Source organism: Rhinatrema bivittatum, chromosome 2 (genome assembly GCF_901001135.1).
Source record: "Rhinatrema bivittatum chromosome 2, aRhiBiv1.1, whole genome shotgun sequence".
NCBI lineage: Eukaryota > Metazoa > Chordata > Amphibia > Gymnophiona > Rhinatrematidae > Rhinatrema > Rhinatrema bivittatum.
In genome coordinates, this window is record NC_042616.1 from 391,321,915 (window position 1) to 391,343,823 (window position 21,909).

General features: G+C 42.5%; 1 protein-coding gene across 1 annotated transcript in view; it reads right to left on the reverse strand.

Moving 5' to 3' along the window:
* The window catches only part of SEMA5A (semaphorin 5A), a 1,250,864-nt gene that overhangs the window by 801,518 nt on the left and 427,437 nt on the right, over positions 1-21,909 (reverse strand). Inside the window, 1 exon segment of the mRNA XM_029590025.1 lies at positions 424-523. Within this exon segment, the coding sequence (XP_029445885.1) occupies positions 424-523 (100 nt within the window).

Below are 21,909 nucleotides of genomic sequence, written 5' to 3' on the forward strand. Positions count from 1 at the left end.
ATGCTCATAACCTCCACTTAACTCTTTGAAAACTGACCCCCAAAGAGGTAAAATGGCAACCCAGCTAAAGGATTACCTCAAACAACTATTTGTTCTCACCTTTTCATCTTTATATACTCATTATTTCCCCCACCTACAAGTGTTTGTGAATTACTGCATTCTGTTTTTAGTTCTGCAGCATTCAACAACCTAAGAGCCTGACTTGCTAAGCTGTTATTCTAGAGAAACAGACAATGAAAAAAAGTCTTAGTAAACCAGGTCCTAAATCAACAGCAATTTAATATAGACACACCCCTGCTGTGGAAGAGTAACAGCTGAATTTAGCCAGGGAAGACTTCTTGCTTGTAATCAATCAAAAAGAAACATGAAAGTGGTAGCCGAATGGCTCAGGAAAACCAAGTAAGATAAATATAAATATCTCACCTTGCTCCTACAATGAGCTCTCTCTGTCCTGAGTCGAATGTTAACTGGGAGAAGTCCACTGCATTATCTGTTCCGAAAACATGTAACCAAGGGGCAATCTCTAAAGGAATAAAAAGAATGAACAGATATTTATATTTTATTATGAATAATGCAGCAAATAGCAAACTGTGTTTAATATGTGCTGGGTGTAATTTTGACAGGGGTGAGTGTGTAAGGTCAAGAGACATTGGCTATAATGTGATCCTTTAAGAGGTCTAGTGGGAATTTGGTCACCATATCACATAACCTTCGTAATGGGGGTGTAAAACTAAATGCATGGGGTCAGCCAATAAAAGCCTAAGACACAAAGCAGATGTGTTTTTTTATTAGGCAGATTGGGCAGGAAGGGCCATGGTCACCATATTACCAGAGAATCACTGCAGAATAGCAGAATTTAAACCTGCATTTTCTGTACTCATGTATCACAGAGAGTGATCTAAAGTTACACTACAGTGCTAAAACAGCCAATGCAACATTTATGTTTTCTGCATCAAAACATTTCAAGGAAAATAGTGCATTGCTTGAATTTGATTAGATTGTGATGTAACAATTATTTATAGTTATCCTATTTGATAAGAGCATCTATCTCCCTCTTTTGAGCTTATGCTTTGCTTTTTCCCTAAACAATATAGTGAGACAAAACTACATAGATTTTTCAATGAGCAAGACTTTTAGAGGGTAATTTTCAAAGGGACTTCTGTAGGTAAGGTGCTGCTTTTCCCAAGAAATGGCCCTTTAGATAATAATGAAACCTATATGAGAGGGCTGGGCATTCAGGAGAATTGAAATAGGAAAAGAGACAAAATGTTCTAATTCATTTCAGGTCATTTTCTAAAAAAAAATAAAAGTTATTCTTCGGACCTAGGCCTAGACCCAAGGTCCGGGCTTCACTTACGGGCAGATTTTAAATCAATTGCGTGCGTAAAGAATGGGGGTAACACATGTGGCTGGGCCTTGCGCACATCGCGTGCATTTTCAAAGGGGCCCAGCCACACGCATAACTCCCATTACACGCAGAAGTGCCGGGCCGAAGGAAAGGGGCAGTCCATGAGGGGGGAGGGGCAGGGCTGGAGACAGCCGCTACAGCGGCCATTTGCCACTGTGCTGGGGAAGGGCCTGCTAGCGCGCACAAGTTGCTACTGCTTTAACGGAGTACTAAGCAACAAAATAAAAAAATAAAGGTAGGAGAAAGGGTTTAGGGGGTGGGGAGGAGAGGGGAAGGGTTAGGAAGGTTAGGTAGGGGGGGTAGGGCCTAATCGGCTCCTTAATTGGAGTGGACTGGGAGGGAAGAGAGAGGCCTGATCTCTTCCCTCCCAGTCCACTCCAATGTATATTTTAAGATTAGGCCCCCCTGCGCGTGCCGCCCACACATGCGCGCGCAGATTTAAAAATCTGGCACACATGTGCGCGTGGCCCACGGATTTTAGAACATACGCGCGCCGGCATGCACATGTTATAAAATCGGGCATCCATGTGTGTGCGCTCGGAAGCGCGCGCACTTCTTTTAAAATGTACCCCTTAGGGAATAGATTGAAACTCAAAGCAAGGGCTAAAGCCTACTCCCGAGCACGTCGCCAGCACCTCAGTCTACATCTAGGCCTGAAACCTTGGCCAAGACCTGGGCCCACACCAAATCCCAGAGCCTGGTTTGGAGACTAGGTCCCAATGCCTAGATCTCGGCCCAGGCCCAGCCCTGATCCTGGACCCAGCTGGAAGGCCAAGTCCCGACACTAGAGCCTTGGCCTAGGCCAAGGCCAGGCCCAAATCCAACACTGGGGAAGTCTGGAAACCAGATCCCGATGCCTAGGCCTCAGCTGGAGCCCAGGCTCAATGCCAGGGTCTGCCACGGTGGCCGGTTCCTGATGCTTAGGCCTTGGCCCAGGCCCAGACCTGTACCCAGGCCTCGGAGGTCCGCTTCTCATATATTCTTTCTTCTTTCTTTGCTCTTGAAATGACGGCATCCACTGGAGACAAACTGGAGTAAATTAACTCCTGTACATACTCTCAGGGGAGGATGTGCCAGAGTTAATTTACTTCTGCACATCCCCAGCGTACACCGTCATTTCAAGAGTGAAGAAAGAAGATGTCAGAATTGATCTCTAAGACCTGGGCTCTGGGCCTGGCCTTATGTCCAGGCCCAGGCGTTGGGATTGGGCCTCTGCATGTATTTACTGGCTAACTTATTTACAATGTTACAAACGTACTCCCCCCTTAATGAGCTATATTATAAGACTCTGATTGGTAAGCAAATGCTTGTAGGAATTTTTGCAGTGATGTACACCAGTACTTGTACTTATGCCCATAAATGGGTGCAGCATGTGTTCATGATGTCCAAATTTTTCAGTTTCAAGCAGTGCATTTCTTGCATGCATCATGACATCTTGTATTTTTCACACCAGTGCATTTCTTTACCCCTGAAGAGGAGTGCAATATGTCCTGTCCAATCATAGACTTTAAACAAAAGTTCTATCCACGGTCAATATATATATATCTGCATGGATACAAAAAAATCCCCAACCTCATGTACACCCTGACAAATCATGAATATCTGGTGTGGCTAGAATACCAATTAAGAGAAATACACACACATTCACACATAGCAATCACCTTCTGAAAGTAGCCTAGTGACTAAAGGCCTCACATAGCCAGAGTATTTTTTCCCTCACTGAATTAGAAAATTATTTAAAATGACCTTCCCTTATTATGTTTCAACAAGGACCATATTATTAGGAATAGGAAATTTTCCACTACAACATTCCTGTTTTCAGATAAAAAAAAATATACTGAAGCTCCAGAGTTTTCAGAGTCCCAAATTCTATATAATGTATTGCAGCATTTACAGTCCTTTTGCTGCCATTTGAAATCAACACTGTGAATACCCAGAATGCACCAAGAAGAGGTGTTAAAAAGCCAGGAGTGATCTCAACTTTCCCTCCAAAAAACATCAGTTTTGGGTCTCTCCCTTCTCTACCTCCAACTACCATCTGGTTCCAGAGAATGAAAATAACATATAACACAGCATGACCTTAGCACCTTAGCCAAAATAAAAAATAAAGCCTCCAGAACCCAGTCATAAGTTTAGTTTTAAGTTTACTCTTTGCCTGGCAGGTAGGCATTTGTGTAATTGACATTGTCCAGAGGCCAATTTAGGTTGTCTAGTGGTGTGAGCAGTACACTTCTATCCAGATGGCTTAAGTAAAGCTGTCCATAACCTTAGTTTCATTACACGACACTTCAAATGTGCGTAAATTACACTAGCCTGAACACAGGTTGACAGCATCTCTGGGTGGAATGGATGGGAAACCTTAATGCCGACGAAGCCAGTTTTATACGATGAGAGAAGCTGCATAGATGACATCAGTGCAGCAAAGCAATTCATGAACACTGTACTTTCAACTTTAAGCATGTGGTTAGAATCATAATTTATGAACTGGCAAAATGCATTCAAAAGAACAATAGCTCTACACATGCAGGTTCCAAGCACTGACCACTGTATTTTGTGTCTCAAGGCTTTCTATATAAAGTTGACCTGTTCTTGTCCCTACAGCTCCAACTATGCGTGAACACCGATTGCAGAAAAGGAAACCTGTTAAAGGAAAGATATAATGGCTAACTAGTAGTCCTTATTGAAAATGAGGATTTTGTCTTGATCTGGCTTTCCCAAATCAACAAATTTACAATAAATTAGCAGGCCGATACAGTAAGGAGTGGTAGGAAGAGCTGCGTTAGTGCCGGGCGCACCCGCGGTTGCCGCACGCACAGTCCGGCTCACCTACCGCTCGATACTGTATTTAAATTGCTTGGAAATGCAAGCCGCGTCCAAGAAGCGTCTGTGAAGCATTAGGCCCGCGCAACCCATTTTACTGTATAGAGCGCTATACAGTATCCTGGGTGCGCTGGCCTAACGCTTCACGTACACGCTGGTATCTGTCATTTCAAATGTCATTTGAAATGACAGGTACCAGGAAGCGGACGGTTCTCCTACGCTCGAGATTGCCAGTCCTCTCTCCCCTCCTCCCTAAGCAAGATGCGAAAAGCAGCCTTGCTTCGGGAGAAGGGGAGAGAGGACTGGCAGTGTAAATCGAAAAAGCCAAAAAAGAAAAAAAAGTAGCAACGAAGTGGACGGTTCTCCTACGCTCGGGATTGCCAGTCCTCTCTCCCCTCCTCCCGAAGCAAGGCGCGTAAAGCAGCCTTGCTTCGGGAGGAGGGGAGAGGGGACTGGCAGTGTAAAGCAACGACTTACTTTTTTCGCAGCCCTCCTCCGAAGACTGACATCGGCGGAGACGGACCGCGGCTCCCCTGCTTCCTGGCGAAGGTGGATGCCTGCACGGGCGAAAGCTGCCCCTGTGCGTGCAATTGGGCTGCTCAAGATGTGACATCACATGTTGTGATGCCAAACGTCGTGACGTCACGCCTTGAGCGGCCCAATTGCACGCACAGGGGCCGCTTTCGCCCATGCAGGCATCCATCTTCGCCTCCGGGAGGCAGGGGAGCCGCGATCCGTCTCCGCCGATGTCCGTCTCCAGAGGAGGGCTGCGAAAAAAGTAAGTTGTTGCTTTACACTGCCAGTCCTCTCTCCCCTCCTCCCGAAGCAATGCTGCTTTACGCGCCTTGCTTCGGGAGGAGGGGAGAGAGGACTGGCAATCCCGAGCGTAGGAGAACCGTCCACTTCGTTGCTACTTTTTTTTTTTTTTTTTGGCTTTTTCGATTTTTTCTGCTTTCGTTGCTTCGGGAGGAGGGGGGAGAGGTCTGGGGCTGCCCGGAGACCAGCACCCATTGACGCGGCCAGGGCAGGTGAGCAGGGGCTGGGGGTAAGTTTGCTGCCTACCCTTACCCCTGCCTCTAACGCAGGGGTAAGGGTAGGCGGTAAGTTAGCAGGTTAAACGCGCGGCAAAATGGCAGGGTAAAAAAGCGATAGTCGGGGCGCGCGTTACTGTATGGGAGGGAATAGCTAATTCGATCATTTACATCTAGTATACAACCCGCGGGTGGAAGGGGTTACCCGGTGATTTAAAGAGTCGGTAAGAATTGGTTAAAGGGGATTGTGTATCGCAGGAAGGGCTATCGCGGCCGAAAAGTGAGTAGAAAGCGGGTTAGGAGCGGGGTAACCGCGGCCACACTTTACTGTATTGACCTGATAATTGGGTAATCTTTGCAGTACTGACATGCAGTTTGGAATTCTTTGTGGGGGGAAAACATTTTATAAGTGCAAAAGCGCACAGTATTTGCTGAAACTATTGTACTTTCTAGATTGCCCTAATCATTAATCACCATTTACCCTCAAACTTTAAAACACACCTAGAAGAATGTAAACCACCAATATCAAAGTATCAGTTAGTGAACTGCATAGACATTACTGAAACAAGCTACATTATGGTCGTCATTCAACCATCTTACCCAGTGAGCCTGGAAAATAGTGTTATGCTAGAAAATTAGTTGTCTTCAACTAATTGAAATGTAACTTGAAATTGGTTTGAAACTGGGGTTACTAACTCACCCACATCAACCCAAAGAGGCTGCTTTTACTCTGTTGCTTGCATGGACACAGGTCAGACTTCCTTTAGAAATGTAGGACTACATCCTCCGTGCGCACAGTGGGAGAAAGTTAGAACTAGCAACCCTCTTTGAAAGTGAGCACAAATGTATTGTGAGGAAGATAAAGGAGCATGGCATGTGAAATACAATTAATGTCACAGCCAGTTTTTAACTATTGCTATCCCAGAGATGAATGACAGGAACGGTAACTTTCAAAGCAGCTCGCGGGTGCACACTGGAGCACATACATCGGCCTGCGCCCAGGGATGTGGTCATTTTATAACTTCACATGATTATATGCACATGTTATAAAATAGCCTGGCTGTGCACACGTGCACAAAATGCTAAGTGCTCGCATGCATGTGCACACAAATCCTGCTTCTACCACGTAAGTTGGAGAATTTTTAAAGGGGAGTACACTAACGCCATTCCCAGTTTATCAGTTCGTTCACCAGTTCACCCAGTTAACAGCTAGATCTTCCACCCTGCCCTGTTTGATAGCCTTACACTGCTCCCAGTTACCCCAGACCCTTTAAACATTTCAAAAATGTCTCAATCCTTTTATTTTATAAGTTACACGTCATCCAAAACAAAAGTAAAGGTACGCAGCAGAGGACCTCGACATGCATTGGGACACGTAAGTCTTTATGTTCACATCTCTTGGCCAAATCCTGAAACACCCATGCCCCACCCATTTTGGAAACAAGTGAGATGTGCGAGCCACGGGAGATATGCATGCATCCCGGCAGCTTTTAAAATTTGCTCGGCGTGCACCAGCCCATCATGTGTGCGCATCTCCTGAATTTGATGCATGCCAGGCTTTTAAAATTCACCTTTAAATGTGGAGCACGCTTAACTTTAATCAATTTGGAAGTCTTGCTGATAGCAGATAGTACATCTGTAGCATCAACAAAAGTACAGAATATGTTAAGTTACCATGAGAAAAAGGCAGTTCTGTGGTATGAAGCTAAGCTTCTAGTAAAGGGATTATCAATTCCAGGTCTTCAGAGCCACAAATAAGCCTGGTTTTGGGAAAAACTAAAATCAGCAAATCACGTGTATTCTTAATTAATTCACTACAAGAAATGTTTCTTGTGACAATTTATTAAGGGTATCTAGAAAACCAGTCCACTCCTTCCCGAGGCCATCAAGAGCCAGAAGTGTCCATTCCTGCTACAAGTTTTTATCAATGCAAAACAATGTGAAGTTACTCCAGAGCTTTTTCTGATCTAGAATATATATATATATAATGATTTCTTCATAACTCTTTCAGCTATGCATGTTAGTGATATGAATGGGGGGAGGGGGGGGGGAAGCCAGGTAACGCTGCGAGATTTCTAATTAGTTTTGCTACAATCTCATCTTGCTGTATAAAGTCTGACTCTCTTATATCACCCCTGCTGCCCTGGCGCCAGCCTCATTAACCCCTGAGGAATCCATCAAAGACTGCTGTCATGGGTGACAAGAAGAGACCCTGATGGACCCCTTGTTTTTTTGTTTTTTTCTTGCAATAGGATCAGTTTGCTATTTCAAACACCATTTGATTTTTTTTTTGCAGACCTACAAGAATTAAATGTTCCGGCATATTCTCCACTGTGAAATTTGATAATTTCACACTTCTGCTATTCTCCAAACTTTGCTGAAGTGTGATACGTTTGTGGGAAGAGGAGAAATTTCTAATTTTAACTCGAATGTTTCTATTGCTGCTGAATTCTTCATTTTAAACCTCATTGAATTGTACTGTTGAAAATAGATTACAAGTATTCTTGTATCCAAGATAAAACCTATCAAAACTAAATAAACTGATTAACCCCCGGTTAGTTACAATGCATGAATACATATACAGTTGTGCTCATATGTTTACATACCCCTGGCAGAATTTGTAAGATGTACAGCATTTTAAGAGAACATGAGTGATCAGACAAAACACGTCTAGTTATTTTTAATGTGTTTCAAATTAAACTATTTTATGCATCACAGAACAGCGCAATCATTAAACAAACCATGGCAATAAAGGAAATAATAAAATGGTCCTGTTCAAAAGTTCAGCATTTCCATCTTTATTCATGGGTGGTTGAAGAAAAGTTTCAGTCCCCCAACACGGACCGTGTTTCGCCACATGGGCTGCGTCGGGAGGGACAGAAGCCCAAGAACTCAGCAATCAAAGAAGTTGGCTCGGTATTGTGTGAAGCGCCCTGTGGAGGGTAATCCAAAATGGAGTTGAGCTTGTAGACGCAAAAACAGAAGCAAAACGGCAATTTTTGACTTATGTCAATTCAGATGTTCAAAGCATGGAAAGGCAAGGGAAGCTTCAACATAGACCTTGATGCGGAGATGCCACGGAATTCAAGCTTTCAGTTTAATCACATGCCATTTTTAAAGATGGCGCCGGCCATCCAGTGCTCCCTCCATGTGACAGGGGCCGGCCAATGGCACGGATACCCTGTCACATAGTAAGGGCAAAGGCCATCGGCGCCATTTTGATTAGTGGCAGCCGACGGTCCGAGAGCGGGAGATCGCTCCCGGGACCCCCACTGGACCACCAGGTACCTGTAAAATTTTTTGGGGGGGGTGGGAAGGGTGGGGGAAGCAAAGGGATTAGTTTTAAAGGGTCAGGGTGGGTTTTTTGTTTATCAGCTCGGGCGCAGCCGATAAAACCGCGATCGGACCCGATGAAAAAAACCCCACATGTGAATCGGAACTGGAATCCAAACCGATTCCGGTTCCGAATCACATCTCTATTAAAAATAACAGACATGAGTTTTGTTTGATCACTCATGTATTCTTAAAATGGAATACATCTTACAAATTCTGCCAGGGTATGTAAACTTATGAGCACAATGGTATATAAATATGTTGGTGGCTCCTTATTTATATTCTCTTTTCCATTCTTCTGTTTTTATCCCTTTCTTTTTCACCTTTTCATTTTTTCTCTCAGTAGCCTCTACTGCATGATACCACTGCAATGTATCAGTGAAGATCTTTCTTCAGGAGACAGGAACCATGGATCCTGAGTGTCTCACTGATTATCATTATTTTTATCATGATTTGTATAGCATATATCAGATATCTGTAATGATGGCCAGTCCCTACTTACAATCTAGAAAAGACCGACAGGATATACAATAAAACACAATTAGGAGGCTTTGAGGTAAGACAGCAAGGCCATTACTGAGATTTAAGGTAGGTGGGAATAAATTGAGGAGTGGAGGGTAAACTTTAATTGAGCACCATCAAATATGGCGTTTGAAGTTTGGAAATACATAAAAGTTCCCACACAATGTACTAAATGTGTATGCATGCTTTTAATCTTTGCGAGACTATGCTATAGTTCCTTCTTGTTTTTTTACCCCTTGATAGTTTCCATGGCCATCCTCTGCTCTCCCCTTTCTTCCTGCATCCCCAGATGTGTTAGCGATACCACAGTAGCCAGAGGGCTAGAGAGGAACTGCCTCTGAGGTATACCCTCATTTATTCATTGGCTGGCAATGGTCAGCACAGTAACAAAGGCCACTTTCCTTCCCACTCTAGGGCTGTTCACCCCCTCCAGTGATGTACTTAGGCCCAACTGGCTCCAATGAATGGGAATCCAAGCCTAGGAAACATATTATAACATAAGGACTGAGGCCAAAGCCATGAGGACCTATATTTAAAGGATGTTTGCAAAAGAAACTGAATGGAAAAAACTCTATAGCCATATACTAAGCATTTTCTCATTGATACCAACATGAGAGAACCCCTTTTATACATCTGCCACCATACTTGTAAACCACCTTTATGTGTCTTCTTTGGATTACTGTAGCCATTCAGTCTTCTACTTGCTTAAACCTATTAATATCCCTTTCCCCTGTATTCAACCTGGCTACAGTACAATATACCTGCAGAACAACACAGCAAGAAGAATCTAATATCTAATTTCTACTCAGACTTTACAATACATGCACAATTTTTGACTGGCAATTTCTCTCAATTTATGGGCGAGTAAATCACAAAGCAGTTAAATGAAAGCCATTTTTGCTGTTGCTGTTTTGTAAACTACAATAACATGGGATTTTAATTAAACCTGAAACAAATTATTATTTTTTTATTTTTTGTGTTCAATAGGCTCTTAAAATTATAAACAATACCTAAAACCATCTTAATGGGCTTACTTGGCTTCTTCTGTACATTGTTGAGTGAAGACCACACAATAGAAGAAATCAGCCAAGGGACATTGAAGTAAATGCTATATTGGTTACTTGGAGGTTGAGGACAAAAATCTGCATCACAGTCCTAAACTACTGCACATATATCTTTTATCTTTCTATGGGGTAATAGCAAGGAGCTTATTAGTCAGTCTGGTGAGTTTGTTTGCTCATAAAATAATCTGTGCTGTCTACTGATGGCAGCACAGAGAGATATTCCCACACCTCTATGTTTTTCAATGTTATTGTTTTCCAGGGAGCAGCACTTGTAGTTACCTAGAATGGGCCTTATGTAGTAACATGTACCAGACTGTATGCCATATTAATTAGCTATTAATGAACCCGTCAATATTTCAAATGGTTCCTCCTTTCTGCTTATCAGCTGCCACCTCAGCATTACATTTTACTTTGCAAAAAATAATGTGGCCAAGTCGTGGAGTCTCCCTGGAGCTACGTATAAGGTTCCCAGCATGCCTTCGAGAGGATCCAAGGATGGAAATGCAATATATCTTTCCGTTTTCTTTAGGATCTTAACACATTCCAGAGCAAAGTCTGCCTCAACAGGTCCAGGCTCAAGCTGAAACTCTCTGCACCCGCATGCTGCTGAGATAATGAAAGGGTTGTAGTTCTGGCTGTCTGAGGCCTCAGGGCAAGGACTGTAGCAGATGTTACAGAGGTCGTAACTGAGGCATGCTGTCCTTTTCTTGTTATCACCCGTCTCCCCCTCCCCCTTTATTAACAAGTAAAGGCACTTAACACAGTAGCATTGTAAATGTCAGCACTAAAAGACCCAAGCTGTCCATTCATTCTGCCCAGCAACCCCCTTTTTCATTTATTTATTTTATTCTTTAGGTAATTGTTGCTCTATGCGGTTATCCCAGTCAGCCTGAGTTTTCCTTTTCTTCATCGCCATCATTTAAGCACTTTGAATCCTGTGTGTTTATCCCATGCCCTTTTGAATCCCATTACTGCCTTTGCCCTCACTACCTCCTCTGGGAGGGCGTTCCATGCATCCAGCGCCATTTCAGTGAAGAAATACTTGCCGATATTGGTCCTGACGCACCCTCCCCTCCACCTTGCAGCTTCATAAAATGACCCCTTATTTACAGTTTTCTTTCCATCCAAAAAGGTTTGACTCCGGTGCATTATTAATATTTTGCAGATATTTAAAAGTCTGTATCATACCAACGGTATCTCTCCTCCCCTCCAGCATATACGTATTGAGGACCTTCAATCTCATAACTCTTTTGATGCAAACCCCACACCATTTTGGTCGCCTTTCTCTGGACTGCTTCCATCCTGTCTCTATCCTTTTTGAGATGAGATCCTCCTTCTCCAGATGAGGCCTCACCAATGACCTGTTTGTCATGCCTCTCTATGCAGCCCAGCTTCCCTCTGGCATTTAGCTACTGCCTTGTCACAGTGCTTCGTCTCCTTCAGATCGCTAGACACTATTCTATTGTTGCAGATCTTAGGGTCACTTTCAAAAAGACAAACTTTTCTTTCACATTTTAAAATTGTACCTTTATTGAATGGATATAAATGGCCAGTCTTTATTCAACACCTGAGCCTTCCTGTTCCGATGTATCTCCCCTTTTTTTGTGCCAGTGAAGACCCACCATAGGAGGAACTAGTTACTCCTTTCATGGTCCTGCTCCCCATCCCATACACTCCCTTATCCCACCAACATTTCTGTGGTCATCTGCAGAAAAAGAATAAACATATCCATGCACACATTCAGCAAATCATCTGACCTATACAGACCTGCACACTTAGCGGAAATATCTTCATGTGTAATGACGTACCCCTAATGCCTTTCTTCTTTAATCAGTTTCTTTCTGCTCTTTTGCAGTCTTCTGATGGATTTTGCACCTTTCCATACCAGTAGATGAATAATGTGGGACCAGACCAAAACTGTTGCCAACCATGAAGACTTGATAAAGGCTAGGTCTCTTTTGATGACAAAGATGAGGTTGACTTTTTTGACTGCCACCAAATCACAGCCTCCTAGGTGGACAATTAAAATGTCTGGCCATGGAATCGTTCTAGCTAGCTGCAAGATCGTGGGTATGATTTAGTCCCTTTTCATTCCACTTAAACCTAATCAGGATATGGGGGCCTTTATATGAGGTAACTCAATCTGATCTCTGTGACTCTCTGACTTAGCTCTAAATATGAATAGTATTTGAAAGAGTGACCTACAATTCATAGGACCTTTGCAGTTGTTAAGGTGAAATTCAAGTGTAGGAGCAATAATACAGAAACACAACTTTAGTTAGTGCTAGTATTCAACATTCCCTACATATGATTTATATCTATTCAACTGCCATCTTCTTATTTCTTCGATCTGCATCTCACTTAGACATAAGCTGTTTGGAAATGATGCAGCCACAATTCTAATGGTGCTAGGATCATCCCCAATTGCAACTAGACCTTTTTCTGATTGTCTTGAGAACTGGAACTTGAATAATGCTGACCCATCTAAATGCTTGGGGAAGGGCCCCAGAGCCTAGGGCCTCACTAATAAATATTTCTTGGTTGCCTGATTGAGTCATATAATGGTTAAGTTAGCCAGCTATAAGTGAATACACCTGCCCATTGCACATTGATCTGGTTTCCTTTTATAACTCTTTAAGACATTTTTCGGAATACAATAGAGGTTGGGATAAAAACATCCATCGTAACAATCAGTGGTGCACAAAGGGCTTATAAATACAGCATATGAGATGTTACATTGACATATTAACAAAAAAAAGACAAAAATGTAGAAGGAGGAGAACATATATTCAGTAACAACAAATCAAATCATCACAACTTATTTAGGCACTGGCTGAGGGAGGCCATAAAATTGGTGGTATATACTCCAGATAATTTCAAATTTCATAGAACTTTTAAATCATATTGAAGTCTCTCAATATCAGCCACATAACATAAGAAATTGCCATGCTGGGTCAGACCAAGGGTCCATCAAGCCCAGCATCCTGTTTCCAACAGAGGCCAAACCAGGCCACAAGAACCTGGCAAGTACCCAAACATCAAGACGGTCCTATGCTACTGATGCAATTAATAGCAATGGCTATTCTCTAAGTAAACTTGATTAATAGCAGTTAATGGACTTCTCCTCCAAGAACTTATCCAAACCTTTTTTGAACTCACTAACTGCACTAACCACATCCTCTGGCAACAAATTCCAGAGCTTAATTGGGCGTTGAGTGAAAAAGAATGTTCTCCAATTAGCCTTAAAAGTGCTACTTGCTAACTTCATGGAATACCCCCTAGTCTTATTATCCGAAAGTGTAAATAACCGCTTCACATCTACTCGTTCAAGGCCTCTCATAATCTTAAAGACCTCTATCATATCTTCCCCTCAGCCGTCTCTTCTCCAAGCTGAGCAGCCCTAACCTCTTCAGCCTTTCCTCATAGGGGAGCTGATCCATCCCTTTTATCATTTTGGTTGCCCTTCTCTGTACCTTCTCCATCTGAACTATATCTTTTTTGAGATGCAGCGACCAGAATTGTACACAGTATTCAAGGTGCGGTCTCACCATGGAGCAATACAGAGGCAATATGGCATTTTTCATTTTATTAACCATTCCCTTCCTAATAATTCCTAACATTCTGTTTGCTTTTTTGACTGCTGCAGCACACCGAGCTGACAATTTTAAAGTATTATCCACTATAATGCCTAGATCTTTCTCCTGGGTGGTAGCTCCGAATATGGAACCTAACATCGTGTAACTACAGCAAGGGTTATTTTTCCCTATATGCATCATCTTACATTTGTCCACATTAAATTTATTCTGCCATTTGGATGCCCAATCTTCCAGTCTTGCAAGGTCCTCCTGTAATGTATCACAATCCAGTTGTGATTTAACTACTCTGAATAATTTTGTATCATCCGCAAATTTGATAACCTCACTCATTGTATTCCTTTCCAGATCACTCATAAATGTACTGAAAAGCACTGGTCCAAGTACAGATCCCTGAGGCACTCCACTGTTTGCCTTTTTCCACTGAGAAAATTGACCATTTAGTCCTACTCAGTATTTCCTGTCTTTTAACCAGTTTGTAATCCACGAAAGGACATCGCCTCCTGTCCCATGACTTTTTAGTTTCCATAGAAGGGAAACTTAGTTTCATGAGGGACGATGTCAAACACCTTCTGAAAATCCAAATACACTACTTCTACTGGTTCACCTTTAGCCACATGTTTATTAACCCCTTCAAAAAAATGAAGCAGATTTGTTAGGCAAGATTTCCCTTGAGTAAATCCATGTTGACTGTGTTCCATTAAACCATGTCTTTCTATGTGCTCTACGATTTTGATCTTTAGAATAGTTTCCACTATTTTTCCCAGAAGAAAAAAGGATCAATAACCACCAGGAGTTCTTTATTGACAAAAGTCAATATCCGGTTGAATTTCCCTGTGAGTTAAGTGCAGGCTTGGTATTAACCTTGATGCTCATTGGAAAAGTTCACCTCCTGTATGAAGATTAATCATCTGCATACATTTGAAATAGCCCCTGAAGCAGCTCATAGAGTGAAACTCGGCCTGAGTCGGGCTTTTATCACATTCTGTGCTAAATAAAGAGCTCAATAAAGAACTCCTGGTGTTTATTGATCCTTTTTTCTTCTGGTTGCTACTGCTACATTGGATCAATTTCCGGTTTGTTTTTTTGGACCTTCACTATTTTTCCCAGCCCTGAAGTCAGGCTCACTGGTCTACAGTTTCCCATATCGCCCCTGGAGCCCTTTTTAAGTATTGTGGTTACATTGGCCACCCTCAAATCTTCAAGTACAATGGATGATTTTAATGAAAGGTTAAAAATTTTAACTAATGGATCAGAAATTTCATTTTTTTAGTTCCTTCAGTACCCTAGGATGCATATCATCTGGTCCAGGTGATTTGCTACTCTTTAGTTTGTCAATCTGGCCTACTACAACTCTTCCAGGTTCACAGTGGCTTGGTTCAGTTCATCTGACTGATCACCCTTGAAAACCATCTCCGTAACTGGTATTTCCCCAACATCCTCATTAGTAAACACGGCAGCAAAGAATTCATTTAGTCTTTCTGCAATGGCCTTATCTTCCCTAAGAGCCCCTTTAACCCCTCGGGACCTGCTCTCTCCAGTGGTCCATGTTCGGACTGAATTTCCAGAAGGTTGCACTTGTAAATCTAGCCACTAACAACCATTGCCCTACTAATTCTTGGAATTTTTGAGGTATAAATGAACTGATCCACCTTCCCAGGAGACCCAGCAAAGGCATGACATGCACAGGGATTCCTAAGGTATATGAAATCTCATGAATAACCTGACTCACCCCTGTGTCAGGCTACCACCACATGTGTTTATATGTACCCTTCCCCCCACAGCCCTACCAGCACTGGGGACGTGAGCCAGGAAGGAACCTAGAATAATACAATGGGGTACAGTAAGTTCTGTGAAGCAACTTAACCATAAATTCTCCATTTAGTACATATCGTCACATGATGCGTTAAGAGCCAAATATCTTTCCAAGCCCTGGTATCTAATTCTACCCCGAAGTCTTCATTCCAAGACGTAATTAAAGAAGTTGAGGCAGTGGTACCTTAGTTTCCTGCCAGAATACCTCTATACATCAAGGCTATCCCTTTTTTTAGCATCCGGATACCTCAGGTAATTCTCCAAGCCATTAAGTGATTTCAAAGGCCTAGCCAGATTAAAGTGCTGATCTAGAGCATGCCGCATATTGAAAAAAATACATTGGCAATTCTGGGTCAGGCCATTACTCCCTTTCCAAATTGGAAAAAACAACGAAAACATCATCCTCCCAAAATTGTGAGATAAAACAGACCCTTATCCCTCCATTCCCTAAGAATAGGAGTGTAACCAGACAGAACAGGATTCTCATATGAAGGTGCAATGTGAAAAGACCTCTCTATCCTGCCCTAAAAATGTTTGAACCTGAATCCAGACTGAAAACATATGAGCTAATATAGTACTCGGCCTACTTTATGGTTTCCACATGTGGATAGCTACCACGATCAGAAATAACTCAAGGAAGGTAATGTCTCGCTGTATGCCAGACCCAAGCCAGTTGTCAGGCCATAGCACCACACACCACTTGCCTGCTAGACAGGCCCTAAATCCCTTACCCCCAGCCACATCCATGAAAAGTTGAAATTCACGGCTAGAAACCAATGGATCTCTCCACATAGTTTTCCTATTATACGTGGATAAGAACATCTGCCACACATGCAAGTTTTTTCTTAAACCTTGATTAATCCTGATAAAGAGGTGGCTCTTCCCAATCACCACTGTGGACTGGGATAGCCTCCTAATAATTTGCCTGCCCTTTGGCATGATTTTACATGTGACGTTGAGGTGACCTATGAGTGACTGCATCTGCCTCAATGTGACTTTTTTTGCAAACACAATGCTGGTAATGGCCAGTCAACCTCAGTACTACCAGTTTATTTTTTTCATAATTGGGTCTCCATTTATAAGTTGTAAATCTCTACCCCAAAAATGACAATACCTGAGCCAGACCCTCTATTTTCTGTGTTGCTAACGGGATGCCTAGTTCTCTGACTTTTTGGATAATGGCCTGCAGTGCTTTCTCACAAATATTATCACAAGAACTCCTGAATAAAACACCATAGAAGTAATTTTGCTTTTGCTGGTATCCTGCTCCACTACCCACAGCACAAAGATGCTCAATTTCTCAAAATATGAAAAAGAGATGAAGCAGCCTATTGGCAGACATTTATAAAATAGTATTTCCTTTGGAATTTAAAGCCCAGCAAATGAAAACTGCTTGAGGAAAGGGGAGTAGCCAAAAGGTTCACTCAATGTTAGCCTTTGCCTGCCACACCCCTGGCCACCAATTCCTAATCATGCCCAAGGCTTGGTCAAGGGAAGAATAAGAGACAGATAAAAACGGCATCAATTGACCCACTTCACAGGAAGGACAGATGATGGATCATCCTGAATTTCCTTGATCAATTTTTGGTCACTGCAGGTCTCTGTGTATGCAGGGTGGGAAAACTGGGTTGTGCTTCCGATGACAGTGTCTGCATCCAAATGTGGGCTATGTAGATTCCCATCTGACTGATGAGATGTCCACTGTTATGGTGCCTCCCCTCCCTGAACTTGCATTTACCCCTGGGTGTTGCCTTGCATTTTTTGCTACTCAAGGCAACCACAGAGATGGCAGCATAATTTTTGGCTTCTATGGCTACCTGGCATTTTTTCTGGAGCATCTTGTGGCCTGAGGACTGGAGTAAAGATGCTTGGTGGGAGATGGTGGTGCCATTGGGAGCTGAAGCTGGGACGGGAGAAGACATGTCGGATGAGGAGATGTACTCAAGATTTCAACAGCTGACACTCAAGGATAAGAACTGAAATTTGGCACTCTTGAAGCTGTCAAAGATAGGTATTACAGTCCAAAGACTCTCTCCATTATACAGAACTAGTCAAAGCTGGGGAGGGCTGGAAGGGAAGGAAGAGATGGCTGGCTGTGGTGCAGTCAGTTGAGCAGTGGAAGAGTCAATCACCATATGGCCATCATTGGGTAAAACAAAATGGTAGACCCTATTCCAGTACCAAGATGTCCATTGCACGAAGAAAGGCTAAGATGGTGGCTGCCCAGCCAATCTCAAGATGGCCATTACCAGGGAGTCCACAATGATAGATGATTATGCAAAACAAGAGATGGTTGCCAAGAGAGGAATAAGTAGTGCCACAGCTGTGTTGCCAATCACAAGATTGCCACTGGGAACATAAGAACATAAGAACATGCCATACTGGGTCAGACCAAGGGTCCATCAAGCTCAGCATCCTGTTTCCAACAGGGGCCAATTTAAGCCATAAGAACCTGGCAAGTACCCAAAAACTAAGTCTATTCCATGTTACTGTTGCTAGTAATAGCAATGGCTATTTTCTAAGTCAACTTAATTAATGGCGGGTAATGGACTTCTCCAAGAACTTATCCAATCCTTTTTTAAACACAGCTATACTAACTGCTCTAACCACATCCCCTGGCAACAAATTCAAGCGTTTAATTGTGTGTTGAGTGAAAAAAAATGTTCTCCGATTAGTTTTAAATGTGCCACATGCTAACTTCATGGAGTGCCCCCGAGTCTTTCTAATATCCGAAAGAATAAATAACCGATTCACATTTACCCATTCTAGAGCTCTCAAGATTTTAATACCTCTATCATATCCCCCATCAGCCGTCTCTTCTCCAAGCTGAAAAGTCCTAACCTCTTTAGTCTTTCCTCATAGGGGAGCTGTTCCATTCTCTTTATCATTTTGGTTGCTCTTTTCTATACCTTCTCCATCGTAACTATATCTTTTTTGAGATGCGGTAACCAGAATTGTACACAGTATTCAAGGTGCAGACTCACCATGGAGCGATACAGAGGCATTATGACATTTTCTGTTTTATTCACCATTCCCTTTCTAATAATTCCCAACATTCTGTTTGCTTTTTTTATTGCCACAGCACACTGAACCTATGATTTCAATGTGTTATCCACTATGACGCCTAGATCTCTTTCTTGGGAGGTAGCTCCTAACATGGACCCTAATATTGTGTAACTATGGCATGGGTTATTTTTCCCTATATGCATCACCTTGCACTTATCCACATTAAATTTCATCTGCCATTTGAATGCCCAATTCTCCAGCCTCACAAGGTCTTCTTGCAATTTATCACAATCAGCTTGTGATTTAACTACTCTGAACAATTTTGTATCATCTGCAAATTTGATTACCTCATTCGTCATATTTCTTTCCAGATCATTAATAAATATATTGAAAAGCATGGGTCCCAGTACAGATCCCTGAGGCACTCCACTGCCCACTCCCTTCCACTGAGAAAATTGTCCATTTAATCCTACTCTCTGTTTCCTTTTAGCCAGTTTGTAATCCATGAAAGGGCATCGCCACCTATCCCATGACTATTTACTTTTCCTAGAAGCCTCTCATGTGGAACTTTGTCAAACGCCTTCTGAAAATCCAAATACACTACATCTACCGGTTCACCTTTAACTACATGTTTATTAACTCCTTAAAAAAAGTGAAGCAGATTTGTGAGGCAAAACTTGCCTTGGGTAAAGCCATGCTGACTTTGTTCCATTAAACCATGTCTTTCTATATGTTCTGTGATTTTGATATTTAGAACAATTTCCACAATTTTTCCTGGCACTAAAGTCAGGCTAACTGATCGCCCCTGGATCGCCCCTGGAGCCCTTTTTAAATATTGGGGTTATATTAGCCACCCTCCAGTCTTCAGGTGCAATGGATGATTCCAATGATAGTTTACAAATTTTTACTAATAGGTCTGAAATTTCATTTTTTAGTTCCTTCAGAATCCTGGGGTGTATACCATCCAGTCCAGGTGATTTACTATTCTTTAATTTGTCAATCAGGTGTATCACATCTTCTAGGTTCACTGTGATTTGGTTCAGACCATCTGAATCATTACCCATGAAAACCTTCTCCGGTATGGGTATCTCCCCCAACATCCTCTTCAGTAAACACCAAAGCAAAGAAATCATTTAATCTTTCCGCAATGGCCTTATCTTCTCTAAGTGCCCCTTTAACCCCTGGATCATCTAACAGTCCAACTGGTTCCCTCACAGGCTTTCTGCTTCAGATATATTTAAAAAAGGCTTTACTGTGAGTTTTTGCCTCTACAGCCAACTTCTTTTCAAATTCTCTCTTAGCCTGTCTTATCAATGTCTTACATTTAACTTGCCAACACTTATGCGTTTTTGGATCCTTCTTCCAATTATTGAATGAAAATCTTTTGGCTAAAATAGCTTCTTTCACCTCCCCTTTTAACCATGCCAGTAATTGTTTCGAGTTCCTTCCACCTTTCTTAATGTGTGGCATACATCTGGACTGTGCTTCTAGGATGGTATTTTTTAACAATGACCATGCCTCTTGCATACATTTTACGTTTGTAGCTGCTTCTTTCAGTTTTTTTCTAACTATTTTTCCCATTTTATAAAAGTTTCCCATTTGAAAGTTTAGCACAATAGCTGTGGATTTGCTTACTGTCCCTCTTCCAGTCATTAATTCAAATTTAGAAACATATAGAAACATAGAAATGACGGCAGAAGAAGACCAAATGGCCCATCCAGTCTGCCCAGCAAGCTTCCCTCATTTTTTCTCTCATACTTATCTGTTTCTCTTAGCTCTTGGTTCTAATTCCCTTCCACCCCCGCCATTAATGTAGAGAGCGGTGATGGAGCTGCATCCAAGTGAAATATCTAGCTTGATTAGTTAGAGGTAGTAGGGGTAGTAACCGCCGCAATAAGCAAGCTACACCCATGCTTATTTTTTTTTACCCAGATTATGTTATACAGCCCTTATTGGTTGTTTATCTTCTCCCCTGCCGTTGAAGCAGGGAGCTATGCTGGATATGCGTGAGGTATCAGTTTTTTTTCTTCTCCCCTGCCGTTGAAGCAGAGAGCTATGCTGGAAATGCATCGAAAGTGAAGTATCAGGCACATTTGGTTTGGGGTAGTAACCGCCGTAACAAGCCAGCTACTCCCTGCTTTGTGAGTGTGAATCCTTTTTTCTTCTCCCCTGCCGTTGAAGTTATGCTGGATATGCGTGAATTATCAGTTTTTCTTTTCCCCTGCCGTTGAAGCAGAGAGCTATGCTGGAAATTCGTGATGTATCAGTCTTTCTCCCATGCCGTTGAAGCAGAGAGCCATGCTGGATATGCGTCGAGAGTGAAGTATCAGGTACATTTGGTTTGGGGTAGTAACCGCCGTAACAAGCCAGCTACTCCCCGCTTTGTGGGTGCGAACCCTTTTTTCTTCTCCCCTGCCGTTTAAGCAGAGAGCTCTGCTGGATGTGTGAAGTAACAGTTTTTCTTCTCCCCTGCTGTTGAAGCAGAGAACTATGCTGGATATGCATTGAAAGTGAAGTATAAGAATGGAGTGATCAAGCTAGTTGAAAGGCATCAGGAATAGAGGAAGGTGGAGGTAGTAATTTGGATATTTGGTTTGGGGTAGTAACCGCCGTAACAAGCCAGCTACTCCCGTCTTTGTGAGTGCAAATCCTTTTTTCCACATTTCCTCTTGCTGTTGAAGCTTAGAGTGATGTTGGAGTCACAGTAACCATGTGTATGTTTATTGAATAAGGGTATTGTCTCCAGGCAGTAGCCATCATTCTGGCGAGTCACCTACTCTTCATTGGCGGCCTCTTGACTTTATGGATCCACAGTGTTTATCCCACGCCCCTTTGAAGTCCTTCACAGTTCTGGTCTTCACCACTTCCTCCGGAAGGGCATTCCAGGCATCCACCACCCTCTCCGTGAAGAAATACTTCCTGACATTGGTTCTGAATCTTCCTCCCTGGAGCTTCAAATCGTGACCCCTGGTTCTGCTGATTTTTTTCTTATGGTAAAGGTTTGTCGTTGCCTTTGGATCATTAAAACCTTTCAAGTATCTGAAAGTCTGTATCATATCACCTCTGCTCCTCCTTTCCTCCAGGGTGTACATATTTAGATTCTTCAATCTCTCCTCATACGTCATGCGATGAAGATCCTCCACCTTCCTGGCAATAATGATCATATTATGATCATTATTGCCAAGCGGCCCCACCACCATTACCTCTCTCACCAAATCATGTGCTCCACTGAGAATTAGATCTAAAATTGCCCCCTCTCTTGTCGGTTCCTGAACCAATTGCTCCATAAAACTGTCATTTATTCCATCCAGGAACTT